Below are 18,089 nucleotides of genomic sequence, written 5' to 3'. Positions count from 1 at the left end.
CCAAAGCCTCCGCACGCCTGCGGATGCTTGCGTGAGCCCCCTCTCAAGGCATCCTCATTGAGGATGCAGGGGCTCAGCGCTGAGCGTCCGCACGGCTCAGCGCGGCCTGTCCTTCTATGGACTCGGCCTAAGACACATCTGCTTAAAGAAGCATATGAATAGCACTGGATAATCCTGGACACATGATACATAAAGCTTGGCCCCTGCAGACGCACTTACCAGAACTCCCTCCTACTGTCTCTGTACGTTCTCCCTACCTACCAATTACATTGTAAGCTCCTCGGATCAGGGACTCCTCTTCCTTAATGTTACTTTTATGTCTGAAGCACTTATTCCCATGACCTGTTATTTATATTATTTGTTATTTATATGATATGTATTACTACTGTGAAGCGCTATGTACATTTATGGCGCTATATAAATAAAGACATACAGTACAATACAATACCGGGGTGGGGCGGGGCCCGGCTGTAACTCTAGTTTTGGGCACTGGGAAATCTGTCTGCGGCCCTGTCAGGAATTGCAGGGTTATGCAACATGGCTTGAATTATTCTTATAGGAACACACCCAGACATCTCTAAACCCATATGTGGAAAAAGGAATGGATTTAGACATTTGCATATGGATGTTCCCTCCCTAGGTTCAGCTCATCTCTTTGCATTGTTTGTCAGTGATCACTTACCCTACAGGGCACTGGGGATTAGTACTGGTTTCACATTGGTCTTTTGCCCACGGTGTGTCACCTATATGCAAAACAGATTAATTAAACAGCTGCACACTACAATGAGAGAAGTAAATGGAAACGTGTTTTAGCCATATTCACATATTATTTGTTCCTGGCATATATCAGAGAATCCCTCTTTTCCCTGGGCAAATATAGGTTATGAATGATATATATTCACTAGCAGGAAGTTTTGAAGCTTAGCATTGTGAGCCTGTAGTATGTGATTACCTTAGCAGTTTGCTTACATGGGGAAACAATGTCAAATGTAAACACATAATGTGAAATATCCAGACATCTTAAAGGTTATTTCTGTAATGCAGTTTCTCGGTGCAACACCTGCATTCGCTATATTTATTTATTTATAAAATATTTTACCAGAAAGTAATACATTGAGAGTTACCTCTCGTTTTCAAGTATGTCCTGGAATATTTATTTCAGTATCACTATGAGTACATAGCACAAAAAGAGAGAAGATTACTATTGAATCACATGTTGTGATACCATTTAATGGATCAACATATCAATCATAAAAAGTGTTTTTTATGCATACTATATGTTTTCAAGAATGCAGAAGGTCACTTCATGAAACTGAAGATGAGAGGATTAAATACATAGCACATTAGGTTCATCACAACAGGGGTATTCACCTGTAACTGAGGTGCTCAGATTAGCATACTGTAGCTGGTGTATTGAACATCACATGTTGGGGGAAGATGACTACACCTGTTCACATCTCACTCACACCTGAGGACAGTACCCCTGCTTCAGTATACTTTTCCTCTCAACACCTCATCAGTGGATGAATACACCAGCGCACAATAGCCTAGCTACAGTATGTGCATATGTTTTTATAGTGTTTTGTTACTGTTTATTACATTTGTCATGAATCTTTTTGCACAGCTATTCCTTGTCTCCAGAAGGGTTTTAGATGCTCATGCTTTATGTTACCATTGAGATGTTCTTCTTTGTTAAATTGGCTTTGTTCTCATATCATATATGTTAGCATTGCTGGTCTCTTAAGTGGGAAATTGCAGACTGGCCAGTACATTTTATCCCAGTGCGGCATGTGGCTCAAGCAACCCTGTCATATGGCACAGAGCTTGTTTGGCAGGGAGGGAGAGAAAGGGAAGGAGGCTGTTTGACCGGGCCAAGAGTGTGGGTGGAGTTTTGACTGTTCATTCAGGAGGGAGGTTGGTAGTTTGGGGCAGAGAGGGGATGGAGAGAAAGATGGGGGGTGGAGGGAGAGGAAGAGAGGGGATGGAGGGAGAAGGGAGAGTAGGGATGGGAAGAGAAGGAGAAAGAGGGGGGTGGGGTGAGAGGGAAGAGAGAGGGATTTGAGGGAGAGAGGGGGTGGGAAAGAGATGGGGTAGCTGAGAGAGAGGGTGGGGGAGAAAGATAGGAGATGGAGTGAAAGGGGGATGGAGGGACAGGAAGACATGGGATGGAGAGTGAGGGGGGTGGAGGGACAGGAAGAGAGGGGATGGAGAGAGGGGGGGTGGAGGGAAAGGAAGAGAGGGGATGGAGAGTGAGGGGGATGGAGGGAGAGGGGATAGAGTGAGAGGGGTATGGGGAGAGAGGTAAAAGAGAGGGGATAGAGGGGAGAGAGGGAATGGAGGGAGAGGGGTGGGGGACAGAAAAAAGGGATGAGGGGTAGAGAGAGGGAGGAGATGGGAAGGAGAGAGGGGGACAGGGAGAGAGAAAGGGAGAGGACGAGGACTGAGAGAGGGAGGTAATGGGGGGAGAGAGGAAAGGGATGGGGAGGGAATAGGGGGGACGAGGGAGGGGATGGGGGAGAGAGAGGGAGGGGATGGAGAGAGAGAGGGAGGGAAGGCATGGGGAGATAGTGGGGATATGGGGGACAGAGGGATGGGAGTGGGATAGAGGGGATAGGATAAAAAGTGAAAAAGAGGGGATAGGGAGGAGAAGAGAGAAAGAGGGGATGGAGATGAGAAGAGCGAAAGAGGGGATAGGGAGGAGAGACATACGTTTACATATATGTAATAAGGAAAACTCAAGAACAAAGGTGTAAGTTATAGTTGCTATTTATATTTTCCTTCCACCCCTTTGATGGTGCAGCCGAGTATTGCAGTCTAATTTAAGAATTGGCATCCAAACTATTCTGAGTTTGAGGGGCCTGTTCTAGCTGTAGTTTCTCATTTTGAACACAGTCAAGTCTCCAGGTCCCGCAAAGCCTTTGTCAAGTAGAATATCAGGTACTTGGTTAGGACATATTTAGGTCCCCATTAAAGGTAATAGCACTTCTAGGTTTCCTCTAAGGTTTTGCATGGTTCAACACTGTGCTTTGTTAGCCTAGGCCCTGTTGAGGAACAGTGCATGTCATGTTAGGTAAATTGTATGGTAAATTGTACCGTGTATGAGTCTCACTGGATGTGCTAAAAACTGAGCTTTGTCTGTGTTTTATGTTCTGTCTCTGGTTTTAAAATATATATTGCCATGCTCAGTAGCACTCCTCTGTGACACTCATATGCTTATATATATGTTGTGGTCATTTTGGGGGTTCAATAGGAGCTTGTTAGGTGTCCAGTATGTTTTACAATTCTTGTCCAGCTAGTCATGGCTGATTGGAGGGTGGCAACCTCCTTCCTAATTTAAGCTCACCCCCTCCCACATTTAAATGGTTATGGGCTCACTCCATAGCATCTTCCACTCAGGGGAACTTGCCTGCTTGCAGTTTGGCTGTGACATCTCTAATACAGAGTGCTTTTCCTGGTAATGTACAGATTAATAAAAGCTTCAGTCAGACTCAGAACTTTGCAACTAATATTGACAGATTTACTATAAATCATTCTTCCTGTTATTACACAGGTTATTAAGAATTTATATTAGCGTTAGGGACCCCTGATATGTGGTCTGCCTTGGCGTTGGCTCAGGGGCTTACAACAATTTTGGCCAAAAATGTCAAACTAAAAGACCATTTTACTTATTAGATATTTATACATATATATTTAGGCACTGTACCGTGTATGAGTCTCACTGGATGTGCTAAAAACTGAGCTTTGTCTGTGTTTTATGTTCTGTCTCTGGTTTTAAAATATATATTGCCATGCTCAGTAGCACTCCTCTGTGACACTCATATGCTTATATATATGTTGTGGTCATTTTGGGGGTTCAATAGGAGCTTGTTAGGTGTCCAGTATGTTTTACAATTCTTCTCCAGCTAGTCATGGCTGATTGGAGGGTGGCAACCTCCTTCCTAATTTAAGCTCACCCCCTCCCACATTTAAATGGTTATGGGCTCACTCCATAGCATCTTCCACTCAGGGGAACTTGCCTGCTTGCAGTTTGGCTGTGACATCTCTAATACAGAGTGCTTTTCCTGGTAATGTACAGGTTAATAAAAGCTTCAGTCAGACTCAGAACTTTGCAACTAATATTGACAGATTTACTATAAATCATTCTTCCTGTTATTACACAGGTTATTAAGAATTTATATTAGCGTTAGGGACCCCTGATATGTGGTCTGCCTTGGCGTTGGCTCAGGGGCTTACAACAATTTTGGCCAAAAATGTCAAACTAAAAGACCATTTTACTTATTAGATATTTATACATATATATTTAGGCACTGTACCGTGTATGAGTCTCACTGGATGTGCTAAAAACTGAGCTTTGTCTGTGTTTTATGTTCTGTCTCTGGTTTTAAAATATATATTGCCATGCTCAGTAGCACTCCTCTGTGACACTCATATGCTTATATATATGTTGTGGTCATTTTGGGGGTTCAATAGGAGTTTGTTAGGTGTCCAGTATGTTTTACAATTCTTGTCCAGCTAGTCATGGCTGATTGGAGGGTGGCAACCTCCTTCCTAATTTAAGCTCACCCCCTCCCACATTTAAATGGTTATGGGCTCACTCCATAGCATCTTCCACTCAGGGGAACTTGCCTGCTTGCAGTTTGGCTGTGACATCTCTAATACAGAGTGCTTTTCCTGGTAATGTACAGGTTAATAAAAGCTTCAGTCAGACTCAGAACTTTGCAACTAATATTGACAGATTTACTATAAATCATTCTTCCTGTTATTACACAGGTTATTAAGAATTTATATTAGCGTTAGGGACCCCTGATATGTGGTCTGCCTTGGCGTTGGCTCAGGGGCTTACAACAATTTTAGCCAAAAATGTCAAACTAAAAGACCATTTTACTTATTAGATATTTATACATATATATTTAGGCACTGTACCGTGTATGAGTCTCACTGGATGTGCTAAAAACTGAGCTTTGTCTGTGTTTTATGTTCTGTCTCTGGTTTTAAAAGGTAAATTGTATCCCTGGATATTTGTAACCTTGTGTGTTAGTGTAACCCTCCATAGTGCTGCTAGGTCCCTCAGTTTGGGAGAATTATACCCTCTAGTCATCAGGTTGGGTAGTACACAGGAGGCTAGTACACAGGAGGCTCCTTTCACAAAGTAGTTCTGAGGGAGCAGGGGGTGGAGCTAGTGTTAGAGTATATACTCTCTGGTGCCCCAAGTTGTTATCTCCTTCAGTGGTGCCAGCGATTATGCAGTTTTATAGATAGCAAAGAGGCAGGTCTGGTGACTCCTGAGTTGACCTGTTGTCCTCTAGGTGGTGTTTCCATGACAGCCTCACAGCCTGGTGCACAAATGGTTCAAAAACAGCACTAACAGTCATCCATTTTTCACATGCCAAAAGAAAATGTCAACATCCATTTACACATTTCTCAAATTCCACAATAGCATCCAGTATTCAAGTGTGTAATGAAAATCATAAAGTAGACTATGAATTATCCATATGTAAGATGGTATGAGTATGTTTATGTTGCTGAAAGGCTCTCACCTTTACAAACTGTTCTGTAATTTGTACAACAATCGCCTTTGGTCAAGCAATCCTCAGAGCATGAGCAATGGCTGCCAGATATCCGCTTCTCACCACAGCGCACCATGCTGCATGTCCACACCTCCTCTGCAAAACAGTGCACAGGGCTGACACAAACACACAATCTTCATAATAAAAGTGACTCTATTACAGTATTGCACCAGCCCAAATAAACCTCTTTAGCCTGTCGCCAAAACAATGCTCAACATTGGCAGCTTCTTGATTGAGTATAAAACACAGGATCGATGAAAAATCTCATCTCCATCTTCTTGTATTATGTGATTACATACCAGGAGAAAAGCTGGGGCGCTCCAATATAGAACCAAAGAAAGAAAAAATACGGGAAGTAATGGAGAATTATCCCCGCCCAAAGGAGAGACGTCCATCTCCTAACAGACCAGCCCCCCATGTCAGGCGCCGAGAGAACCACGACCATACTCCGTATGGCTGCTGGGATCTAGGCAGGAATGACAGGGAGGGTGGGAGAGACAGGGATAGACAGTATGGAACTAAGAATGTAGAACAATGGAGGAGAAGAGACTGCTCAAGGTCTTATGATGAAAGACGTAAAAGTCCCGAAAGGAGATATAGAAAGTCTAGCGAAAGATTTGCAACAAGACGGGATCATAGCCCGGCACAAAACGGGGGGAAATCATGGGACAAAACTGCATGAAACAAATACACTACATCATCTTCTTTTTTTAGATCAGGGTCCCCACCTCCTCCCCCCCACCCTCCGATTCACATGTAAAACCGGTTCTCCACCCTACAAGATATAGGAGAACCAGAGAGGCCAGTAACAAGAACCAAAAAAAGACCCCCAGAGGAAAAGAGGGAGAAAATCGATGATTAAAAAGACATACCAACCAGTAAAAAGTATTTTTAATATCAGCGACAAAATTTTAACATCAACCCAGACCAATCTTATTTCTAGGGGTCTTAATTTTGCCCTAACCACAGCGGCTTCAATTTATTCATAGATGCAAATAAATTTATTAGACAGCTAACACTAAAAAGGTTTCTTTATCAATAAAGATGCCCTAATTAGGGAAAAACATCTGATTAATTGTACTCCGGGAGTAAATCAGATAATTTTAAGCATTCTGCACTCAAAAACAAACCAAAATTTTATCCCATTGGGTCAAAAGGACATTTTTTAGAAGTATTCCAGAAATCATCCGAGAACCTGACGAAGCATCTGGCGATGCAAAACACGTAGTTCGAGTAGCGTGTACTTTTTGGATTCCTGCCAGCCTCCGTAGCATTCAGTCACAGCTGCACTCCAGCCCTGCACACCGGACGCGGTGCACAGAGGAGCCACGGTGAGACGCAGAACGGAGCACCGTATGCTTTGTATATGTAAGTTCTCTGCAGCATTTACATTTTTATGTAATACATTTGTTGTTTTAACTGCACCACCTGGATATTTGTCATCCATACGGGTCATTGCCTCCACCACAAAGGTCTCCCCACACAGGGGGACGGGATCATCAGAGTCAGGGAAAGAAACCTTTTTGGGGTACAGACTTACACAGGGCCGTACAAGTCATTTTTTCTATAATTATAGTATCCTCCCACTCGTATGATGCACCTTGTTATAAGGTATGCAGTGTGATTTGCCTAGTGACACATACTAGCCACTCTGCACTCCTGTATCACCCAATATTACCCACTTTGTTGTGAATGTGTTATCCTGAGCTGTCTTGCCGGTTACAATACTAATCGGTGTATCACTTATGCTTTCTCCCCAATTTTGCGCTCCCCTACTCCAGTCCTTGCATGATGTACATACTGTATGCATGGAGGGTACAATTTGCTCACTTCTCTAATAGTTATTGATGGACTTACCCTCCATGAATTTGTCTTCTCTTCTTCACCATTACTAGTATAACATAGAGTTAAAGACTTCCTGCAGCCCATGTCCAAGTGGCCCATTATAAGTGGCAGGACTACTGAACAACTGAAGTTTAAAAGGAAGGACCCCTTACCCTAACAAAATCATCTTCTTTCCTCAGGTAATATCCCATATCTGAATCCTGTCTGCTTCAACTCTTTGCTGTGTGTATGTTAGTATATGCAACTGAAACAATCTTAGGTAATATCCCATATCTGAATCCTGTCTGCTTCAACTCTTAATTGAATTAAGTGTTGCCACCTAGGCAGGGAACACCCTGTGTAGAAAACCATCTGTTTGAATGTGCCTCAGATGTGCTAATTAAGCAGACAGAACCTAACTGTCAGGTGACTTTTTTAGGCCAATATAAACCCAGATAGAACAGCCTAATGCTGCCTGCAGCCCATGTCCAAGTGGCCCATTATGTGGCAGGACTACTGAACAACTGAAGTTTAAAAGGAAGTTGTGAAGAAGTGGACACCTCCAACTGGCCCTGATTCCTGCATTTGAACTACGCTGGAAAGGAGGATATCATCAATACCAGACTGCATCATTACTGCTGTGATGCTGCCTTTACCATTTATATCTTCTGTGACTTCACTTCTTCTCAAATTATGCACTTCTTTTTACCAGCCTCATTATGTCTCTAACTCTATTCATATATCTCCATCTCTCCTTCCTTCACCACTTCTATGTTCACATGAACTCCTTTCTTACCTGCGCCTTCTGACACGACACAGCTACTGTATATCCCCAGCAATAAAGCACATCCCTGCAAATCATCCTCACACATTCTCTTTCTAGCCATGCTTCTTCTCCTTGCTTCTGGGGATATCTCTCCCAATCCTGGTCCCTGCCTTATTCCTACATGCGCTCGTCCTCGCCTGCCAATTGCAACCTCTACTCCTTCTGGTGTCAACCCCTCCAACCTCATACCCATCCCATTCCACCCTCCCTCCTCTCTCCCTTTCTCCTGTGCCCTTTGGAATGCTCGCTCCCTTTCTAACAAGTTCCTCTCTGTACATGACTTTTTTCTCTCTCACTCTCTGCTCATATTTGCTATAACTGAGACCTGGCTCACTCAGTCTGACTCTGCTCTGGAAGCTGCCCTCTCCTACAGTGGCCTTTCCTTCTCCCACACTCTGCGCCCTGATGGCAGGGGTGGAGGCGTGGGGCTCCTGCTCTCCTCTCTCTGCCGTTACCGAACCCTTCCTATTCCTCCATCTCTTGCTTTCCCCTCCTTTGAGGCTCACACTGTCCAGATCTTCTCTCCTCTCCTCTCCCTGTCCATGTGGTGGTCATCTATCGCCCACTTACCTCTACTCATCCCCCTTCTGCCTTTCTCTCTCACTTTGAATCCTGGCTCTCTTTCTTTCTCTCCTCAGACTTCCCTGTTCTTCTCCTTGGGGACTTCAATTGCCACATTGATGACCCCTCTCTCCCTTGGGCTTCCCGCTTTCTTTCTCTAACCTCTTGTTTTGGCCTTCAACAGTTGACTGCAGCCAGCACCCACAAGGATGGCCACTACTTAGACCTGGTTTTCACTAAAAACGTCTCTCTCTCCGATTTCTCCATTTCCCCTTTTCTTCTCTCTGACCATCACCTCATCTCATTCTCTCTATCTCGCTTCTCCCCTTCTCCACCTCCATCTACCCCCCGGTTCTGCAGAAACCTGCGCTCTATTCACTTACCTGACTTTGAGTCCACTTTACGTTCCTCCTTCTCCTCTCTCAGCTCTGTTACAGACCCCGACAACCTGGTCAGGAACTACAACTCTGTCTTGTCCTCGTCTCTTGATCTACATGCCCCACTTTTTCTCTTACGTTTCTCCACTCCTTCCTCTGAACGCCTCTGGAGGAAATCTCATACTCTCGCAGACTTCCTTCACTACAAATTTATGCTATCCTGTTTCAACTCTGCCCTCTCGCAAGCTAAACAGCCTACTTTTCTTCTCTAATCAACATGCACAAGTCTAACTCACGCCGACTGTTCTCTGTCTTTGATACTTTACTCAAACCACCCTCAGCTGCCTCTCCTTCCTCCATCTCCGCTCAGGACTTTGCTGACTATGTTAAGGAAAAGGTGGAATCCATACGTCAGAACATCCCCTTGGTTTCTTCCTCCCATCCTACACCTCTTCCTAACTCTCCTCCTGCCTTCCTTGACTCTTTTTCCACTGTCTCAGAGGAGGATGTGTCGCTGTTGATCACCTCTTCTCCCTCTACCACTTGCCCTCTTGACCCCATTCACTCCCATCTCCTAAAACCTCTTGCTCCTACTATAATCCCTACGCTCACACACATTTTTAACTCCTCCCTCTGCTCTGGAATCTTTCCATCCTCCTTCAAACATGCAACCGTTATACCATTACACAAAAACAGCAAGCTTGACCCTACCTGTCTTTCTAACTATCGACCTGTCTCCCTCCTGCCTTTTGCCTCTAAACTCCTTAAACGTCTTGTATTCTCTCGCTTGCTCCATTTTCTCAACGCCTATTCTCTCGTAGACCCTCTACAATCTTGCTTCCACACTGCTCACTCCACGGAAAAAGCCCTCACTAAAATAATTGACGACCTCCATGCTGCCAAAGACAGAGGTTATTACACTCTGCACATATTACTCGACCTCTCTGCAGCATTTGACACCATGGACCACCCTCTTCTCCTTCACATTCTCCATACTCTTGGTATTCAGAACAAAGCTCTATCCTGGATCTCATCCTACCTCTCCCTCCTCTATTAATCTCTCTGTGGGGGTACCCCAGGGCTATGTCCTGGGACCTCTTCTCTTTACACACTCTCTCTCTAGGTGACCTAATAACATATTTTGGGTTTAATTATCACCTCTATGCTGACGACACACAAATATACTTTTCAACACCCGACCTTACACCTGCTGTACAAACCAAAGTTTCTGAATGTCTCTCTGCTATATCATCCTGGATGGCCCTCCGCCACCTTTAACTCAACATGGCTAAAACAGAGCTCCTCATACTTCCTCCCAAACCTGGCCCTACTACCTCCTTCCACATTACTGTTGGAACTACGATCATTCACCAAGTAGCCCAAGCAAGCTGCCTAGGGGTCACAATTGACTCTTCTCTCACATTCAAAACATTTCTAAAACCTGTCGCTTTTTCCTCTGCAATATAACAAAGATACGCCTTTCCTCTGTTGCTCGACTGCTAAAACTCTGACTCATGCCCTCATTCTCTCCCATCTTGATTACTGTAACCTCCTGCTGTCCGGCCTTCCTGCCTCTCACCTGACTCCCCTACAATCTATCCTTAACGCTGCTGCCAGAATCACTCTACTCTTTCCTAGATCTGTCTCCGCATCTCCCCTCATGAAATCCCTCTCCTGGCTTCCGATCAAATCCCGCAACTCACACTCCATTCTTCTCCTCGCTTTTAAAGCTTTACACTCTTCTGCCCCTCCTTACATATCAGCCCTAATTTCTCGTTATGCACCATCCCGACTCTTGCGTTCTTCTCAAGGATGTCTTCTTTCTACCCCCTTTGTATCTAAAGCCCTCTCCCGCCTTAAACCCTTTTCACTGACTGCCCCACACCTCTGGAATGCCCTTCCCCTCAGTACCCGACTAGCACCCTGTCTATCCACCTTTAAGACACACCTTAAGACACACGTGCTTAAAGAAGCAAATGAATAGCACTGTGGATATTCTGAAAACATGATACATAAAGCTTGGCCCCCTGCAGACACACTTACCAGAACTCCCTCCTACTGTCTCTGTACGTTCTCCCTACCTACCAATTAGACTGTAAGCTCCTCAGGGCAGGGACTCCTCTTCCTTAAGGTTACTTTTATGTCTAAAGCACTTATTCCCATGCTCTGTTATTTATTTGATTACCACATGTACTACTACTGTGAAGCGCTATGTACATTAATGGCGCTATATAAATAAAGACATACAATTCAATACAAAGGCTGATGGTCTGGACAGTAAAATTCAATATATGGCCACAGGCAGGAGAAATTCCATTAGGATGGACAAGAACAACAATAACTACCACATGTAACAAGAATATATGGAAGACCTTATTTGCGTCCATATGCCTAACCAGATTAGTTTTTTTTAAATGTTGTTATATATGTTAATATTTGTTATCAGTAGTTTCTATTTAAACAGATGCTAATCCATTGACTTTCAGGTGTTCTATCCTTTTTAATAATTGTATAATAGTAACTAGCAATTGTGATTGTAAGAAAGTGAACACACATTAAAAATACGTCTTCATTGGTTGTAGGCATTATTTTTTTAGCAGTAGCTACAAACCTGATACCTACAGTTGGCGTATTTGCACCAAACAAGTCATCATAATGTCACAATAATGTGTGATACAAAATGTATTTATTAACTTTATTATCCATTGGTATGCTCATTGGCCTCTATAGTTGAGCTTAATAACTACCCTCCATGGGGGCTAACACCGGGTTTACTGATTATTTCTGTATAACGGCTTGGTCCTACTTATATACAGTGAACAATGTGAAAATTTATACCCACTTGGTTTCAGGCAAAGATCATCAAAATCAAAGCAGCAGTTTCCATGCTCAGTGCATTGGGTGTCACAGCGGCAGTCACTTTCCCTTCCGCTGTAAGGTTCATTGCATCTGTTCCTGCATGTCACTGAGAAATTAAAACATACATATATAATTACAACTAGAATGAGGTATATCTGGTCCTAAATGAAGATTGCTTGTAAGTTTTAAAGCCTTTTAAGGGGCCAACATGATAGCTCTCCATGGATAAGGTGAATTACATTTCTAAGTGATCTTCAGTACCCTTGAAGAAGAAAACTGTCATGTTTTGAATGCTCTGTACATTGTTATACATCCTGTGATTATTGTGATAACCATACTGGTTATTATGGACTCCTGATGAAGCGGAAAAATCGCCAAAACGCGTAGAGCTATTGTGTGAGACGCCACGAACAGTCGGAGTCTGCCACATCTGTGCCGCTTCCGAATAGAAGACTACCGGATGTGACGTCAACCCGACCAGAAGTGACATGGGACGTGAAGACGCGAGACACCCGGAGAAGCGGAGGGACAGTCAGTGGCAAAAGCGCTGACACTACGACGTGCGACTACGGGGCCGGAAACCGCGATTCTCAACAATTATTTTATGCCCATGACCTAAATTTGCAAAAATGTGAGTACATTTACATTTGTTTTATTTGATAAAGTTTTATATTGGTCTGCACCATGATGTCTTTTCATCTCGAGATAACATCTTGTCAAACCACACATCTGCTGTATGAAGACTCTGACACAGTTTGGCGATATCTGCCCTTTAAATATTTACACACTGTAAGTAGAACAGCAGAAAGAGCCAAGATTCCTTCTCATTCAGACTTATCAAACATTTGTGCACAATGTCTTTTTTTCTTTTTTATGATGATCTTTGTATATGCTCCCTCTGGATCCTGGAGAATGTGTGCTTCAGTATATTAGCCTTAATGCACATGTTGAACTGGTCCATTTAGTCTCCTACACCAGGAGTGCACAAACTTTTTAGTCTACACTCCCCTGCCTGCTATCTCCCCCCCACCCCCCTTACCTTGTATCCGACATCAAATGATGCTGTGGGGGCGATGTCACGTGACCCCGCAGTGTCAACGCCACTTTGCCATGGCGACACATCGTCCGAAGCCATCGGAGACAAGGTAAGGGAAGTTACAGAGGCCTCGCCCGCATGATCCCCGGCATTTAATATAAATGCTTTGGGGAAGAATGCAGGACCTCTGTAACCGCCGCACCCCCCAGTTTGAGCACCCTTGTTTTACACTACCCATTGGGGTATAATACCCTACTACATTTACTCCATACAATGATAATGCTACACCACGAGGACACTAAATAATTTATTATAAGTCTATAACTGTACATCTATTTTGTTGTTTTTATTTCAAATAAATAAAGCTAAACTTGGTGTTTCACACAAGGATTAGTAATGCAGAATCAAACTGGAATTAGAAAACAGGTTTAACAGACTGCAAATGTACAGAATACTGGCACTTTATGAGCCTATTTGTTTGCTCAATAAATAAATATTGCCCTGAAGCTTTCAAACCAGACGCCCTTCTTACAATACTCCTCCCTACTTAAATAGTATGTGCCTACACCAATTTCAGAGGTACTATAAAAAGTTTTTTACTTTCTCATGCTTTTGTTATTGTAAATTTCACTTTACTAAAAGGACAGGTGGAACATGTTACAAAAATGCAATATAGATCAGTGTTTTTCAAACCTCTCTTCAGAGCCAAAGCAGATTTTTGGGCAATTTACCCGTCTTCTGCTCATATGCAAATAAGGTGCATTTGGATTCCATTGTATGCAAATGTATTGCATACAAACTGGTGCAAGACAGGTTTGACATCCATCACTGTAGGTCAGGAGTTAAGCATTTTAACAGGCAAATATTGGTTAGATAGTGTACATATTCAGAAATAGGAACATTAATCATCCAAACTAAATGCAGTCATGCAGTGTTTTTCCTCCATTACATCAACAGTATTAATGCTAATAGTTTATGAAAATTGCCATTGATCATTATTAAAAACAATAATAAATAGCAAACTACCTCTGGTAATTAGCCAAACTATGGATATTATAAAATATTTAGTCTCCTTTAATGAACTTCTGCAAACTAAATGTGAATTCAGATTTTTTTCAAGAAATAAGTTTGTAAATCCAACTTTACTTTATTAACATGCAATCATAAATGACTTTTGTCATGCCACCAGTCTGTATCAACACCTGCCAAGCTGATAATTTTCTTGATGTGAAATGCATGAGCACACTATCACCTGTTTGATGTTGAGGTAAGATACTGAATTAATCCTTTCGCTGGCAAAGGGTTGTTAAATGTTTTGCATATATTGTAAAATCACAACCCAACAGAATTCCTAGGCCAAATATTCAAATTAAATTTGGTTGTCCTAACAAAGTTTAACTCAATCTTACAATTACAGTATACCCTGTGACAAAATATCATTTTGGCTGAAGGGTTTTTCTCTGGGATCCTTAAAACCCACTGTCTTTTGGGATAAACTGCAACACAGGACAGATCCAGCTCTGGTTCAAGTGTTTTTATTTGCTTTAACACTTCAGCAGATGAAACAAGATAAACAAAAGAATCAAAATAAATCCTTGCTCTATCTGAGCACTAACTTTACTAGACAGAAGTTCACCAGCTATCTTTGGGTGGCTTCCCCACTTACCAAACAATATAAACGCTGGTATCACAAAACAAAATTGCTGCAGACAAGAATCTGTTTGTAGAGTCCAGCTCTCTGAGCTGGAATAGTGGAGAGGGGAAGAAGTGTCCCCGCCTGGCCTTTTTAAACCCTGTTAATTAGTCCCAGGTGATCTGCAACTGGCTTCACTTGCAGAACCTCCACTGTTCTGTGCAAGACCTGGCCTGGATTTCTAAAGGCAGTGTGTAACGCTGTAGAGTAGGATCCTCCCCTTACTTTTAATTCTTAGGAGCGACAGGTAGAATTTGCTAAAGCAGGCCTTATATACCTTTTATCCTCAACAACACCACATTTCGTCTCACATATCCTCCCCCCAGCTCATTCCTACTGAGGTGAGTGACCATGGACATCAAGGAGTGCACCCTGGAAAGCCCATCAGTATTTCCCTGTTTCAGACCTGCACCGTGTTCCACCATGAAATTAAAAGGTTGAAACTAAGAAACCACCTGGTCACCCGTGAGTTCTTCTCTTTATTCTGGCACATCCAAGTAAGAGGAGCATGGTCTGTAATTAGCCTGAACTTCCTTCCTAACAGGTAATACTGAAGAGCCTCTAAAGCCCACTTTATTGCCAGACATTCTTTTTCTGCTACAGTATGGAGTAGTTCTTTTCTAATGGGTTTAACTTTCAGCTCAAAAAGTAGATGGGGTGTTCCTTAGGCAAGCCAATATCAGAAGCATATGTCTGTACTACAAATTCTCTAGAAACGTCTGGGGTTATCGAGATAGGTTGAGCGCAGAGAGCTTCTTTCAATAACTTAATTGCCTTATCTGCCTCTGCAACCACTTAATTGTAACTGGGGATCTTGCTTTTGTGAGGGCTGTTAAAGGGGCAGCAACTGTGGCAAAATTTGAGATGAACCTTCTATAGTAACCTGTCAGACTTAGAAATGCTATTAATTGTTTCTTGGTAAGTGGCTGGGGCCAGTTTTGTATAGTTAGAGCGGACTGAAGCGGTCCCTGAATAAATGTCAGTTCTGCCAGATGTCTGTCACTTATGTGGGGCACATCGTGTCTGAAGAAGGGCTGGCTATGGATCCCTTAAAATTAGAAGCCCATAATCATAGGCCCAAGTAGCTGACAGAGCTGCTGTACGATTCCTTTCAGTGTTCTGTAAATATTACAGACACTTTGTGAATAATGTAGTATGGCAGCTGAGGCCTCCAGCCAGAACGACTGTACTTCTATCTGGAGATAGATGGACTCCCAAGTGCGAGGAAGCCTTCAAAGCCACCTAAGTCTGTCTCACTAATGCACCTGTACTGGCATTTGCTGACCCACAAAAGCCCTATGTATTACATGTGGATGCCAGTCTAGAGGGACTGGGGGCTGTGTTATATTAGAAACATTCTTAGGGACTTCGGCCTGTAGCATTTGAGAGTCAGAGGTTGGCACCGTCAGAAAATAATTTCTCAGTGCACAAGCTCGAATTTCTGGCCTTGAAATGGGCTGTAGTTGACAAATTACATGACTACCTGTACGAAGCAATGTTTGTGATCTTCCATGATTCACGCCTGCCGGTAACATCACAGAGCTTCAGTGAGAACTCAGGCTAGTGTCTCTTCCAGCTTGTGATGGTGTTTTGGGTGCCTGCAAAAGACCATCACAAGCTGGAAAGGACGCTAGCCTGAGTTTTCACTGAAGCTCTGTGATGTTACTGATGGGCGCGAGCGAGACGCAGGAGAGTCGCAGCGTCCTGCTGTGCAAGACGGAAGGAGAGGTGGTGGAAAAAATATCTGACAGCAGCCACTGAGGAGTCAGCCCAGACAGCTGCTGTGTGCAGTTGTACGGTTCTGAAGCCCAAAAGAATGTTCAATTTGTGACTGTGACACTGACTTTTTATTAATTGTTTTAATAATTATCAAGATGTAATGCACTAGGTTCCATTTTATGTTTTTTATGTGGAGAGCGATTTCTCAAGCAAATAGTGTCACTGTATCCCTGATTTAAAGAAAGTGGAGGTAGTGGAGCCACTCTAAATAAGACTTCATGCTGGCTGAAAGACACACCAAATTTGAGTTGTAAATCAGCAAGATTATGTGAGAGTTGTACAACATATGCTTGATGTTGTTACCCTATGTCCCCATTTCATTGTGGTTTTTTTTACTTATGCACGTGAGAATTTGATTTTATGACATCTGAACTTTTCAAATGGAGGATCTGCTCTTTTCCACAGATTGGGAACACCCAGGTCTGTTTCTGTGCCAAAGAGAACAATCAATATTTACGATTCCATGTTATACAGACTTTGAGAGAGTCTGCGAGTGATCCAGGTAGTAAGAATTAGTTCAGACGGTCTCTTTATCACGCGTATGGACTGACAACTTCACCAGGTATGCTAAGGCATTCCCAACAAAGGATCAGCAAGCGAGCCATTACAGTCGCCAAGATGCTGTGGGACAAATACTGTGTCCATAATGAATTGCCAGCTAGGATCAATTTTGACCAAGGACAGGACTTTGAAAGCCGCCTCATCAAGCTGTTGCTATTTGCCTTTGTGGGATAAAGAAATCCCAAACAACGCTGTACCACCCGCACGGGGACTCTTAACTGGAGATGTTTTAATAGGATGCTATTGAACATGATGAGCACATTGAACACTCATGGAAAAGAACAGTGGAGTCAGCATGTGCATCACCTGGTGCATGCATATAATTGGACCCAGAAGAACACAAAAGGGTACTCACCATACTATCTGATGTTCGGGCGGGAATCCAGACTACCAATTGATCTGTGTTTTAGGATATCAGCAGATGGCACATCCCCTATCACTTACATGCAACATGTTAGAAAACTCAAGGAACAGCTGCAAGAGATGTATAAACTGACCGCTATGATGGCTGACATGAACAACCAGGGAAATAAAGGCCGGTATGATAAAAGAGTACGTGGCCAAGAATTGCAAGTGTACAACAGAGTACTTATCCGCAATATGGGTATACCTGGCAAACATAAAATAGCCAATCGCTGGAAACCAGAGCCCTATGTAGAAGTAGAAAAGTTAAAGGGGCTGCCTGTATACCGAGCAAAGCCTGAAAAGGGAAATGGATCAGAATAGAATCTGCAGAGGAGTCATCTATTGTCAATAGGTCAGCTTGCAAGTTGCTCTGTAAAGGAAGAGATTCCATGAGTAGATACCCGACCCAGACGTGATCGGTTAAACCGAGGACATGGTCCGGATTCTCTCCCATGGGACCATGCACAAAGGAAAGTGATGAGGTGTCAAATAGAGATGAGGATTACAAAGGAGAAAGGATGTTGGGCCACCTATCTAAGATTATGAATTAGAAAGAGAGAAGTCCTCCACAAAAGGCTTACCCAATGCAACCAGGATTGGA

The 18,089-nt window shown here is 43.1% G+C and overlaps 1 protein-coding gene across 5 annotated transcripts in view; it reads right to left on the bottom strand.

Moving 5' to 3' along the window:
* ENPP3 (ectonucleotide pyrophosphatase/phosphodiesterase 3) overlaps positions 1-18,089 on the bottom strand; it is a 154,096-nt gene that overhangs the window by 94,745 nt on the left and 41,262 nt on the right. For all 5 annotated transcript variants that reach the window (XM_075597329.1, XM_075597330.1, XM_075597333.1 and 2 more), the window contains exons 3-5: positions 11,998-12,120; positions 5,538-5,663; positions 683-743 (exon numbers count right to left, since the gene is read on the bottom strand). In XM_075597329.1, the coding sequence (XP_075453444.1) occupies positions 683-743; positions 5,538-5,663; positions 11,998-12,120 (310 nt within the window). The remainder of the gene's footprint in view (positions 1-682; positions 744-5,537; positions 5,664-11,997; positions 12,121-18,089) is intronic.

The sequence above is a fragment of the Ascaphus truei genome, chromosome 4 (genome assembly GCF_040206685.1).
Source record: "Ascaphus truei isolate aAscTru1 chromosome 4, aAscTru1.hap1, whole genome shotgun sequence".
NCBI classification, from domain to species: Eukaryota; Metazoa; Chordata; class Amphibia; order Anura; family Ascaphidae; genus Ascaphus; species Ascaphus truei.
Note: the sequence above shows the minus strand (reverse complement) of the source record. Positions and strands in the feature narration are given on the sequence as shown.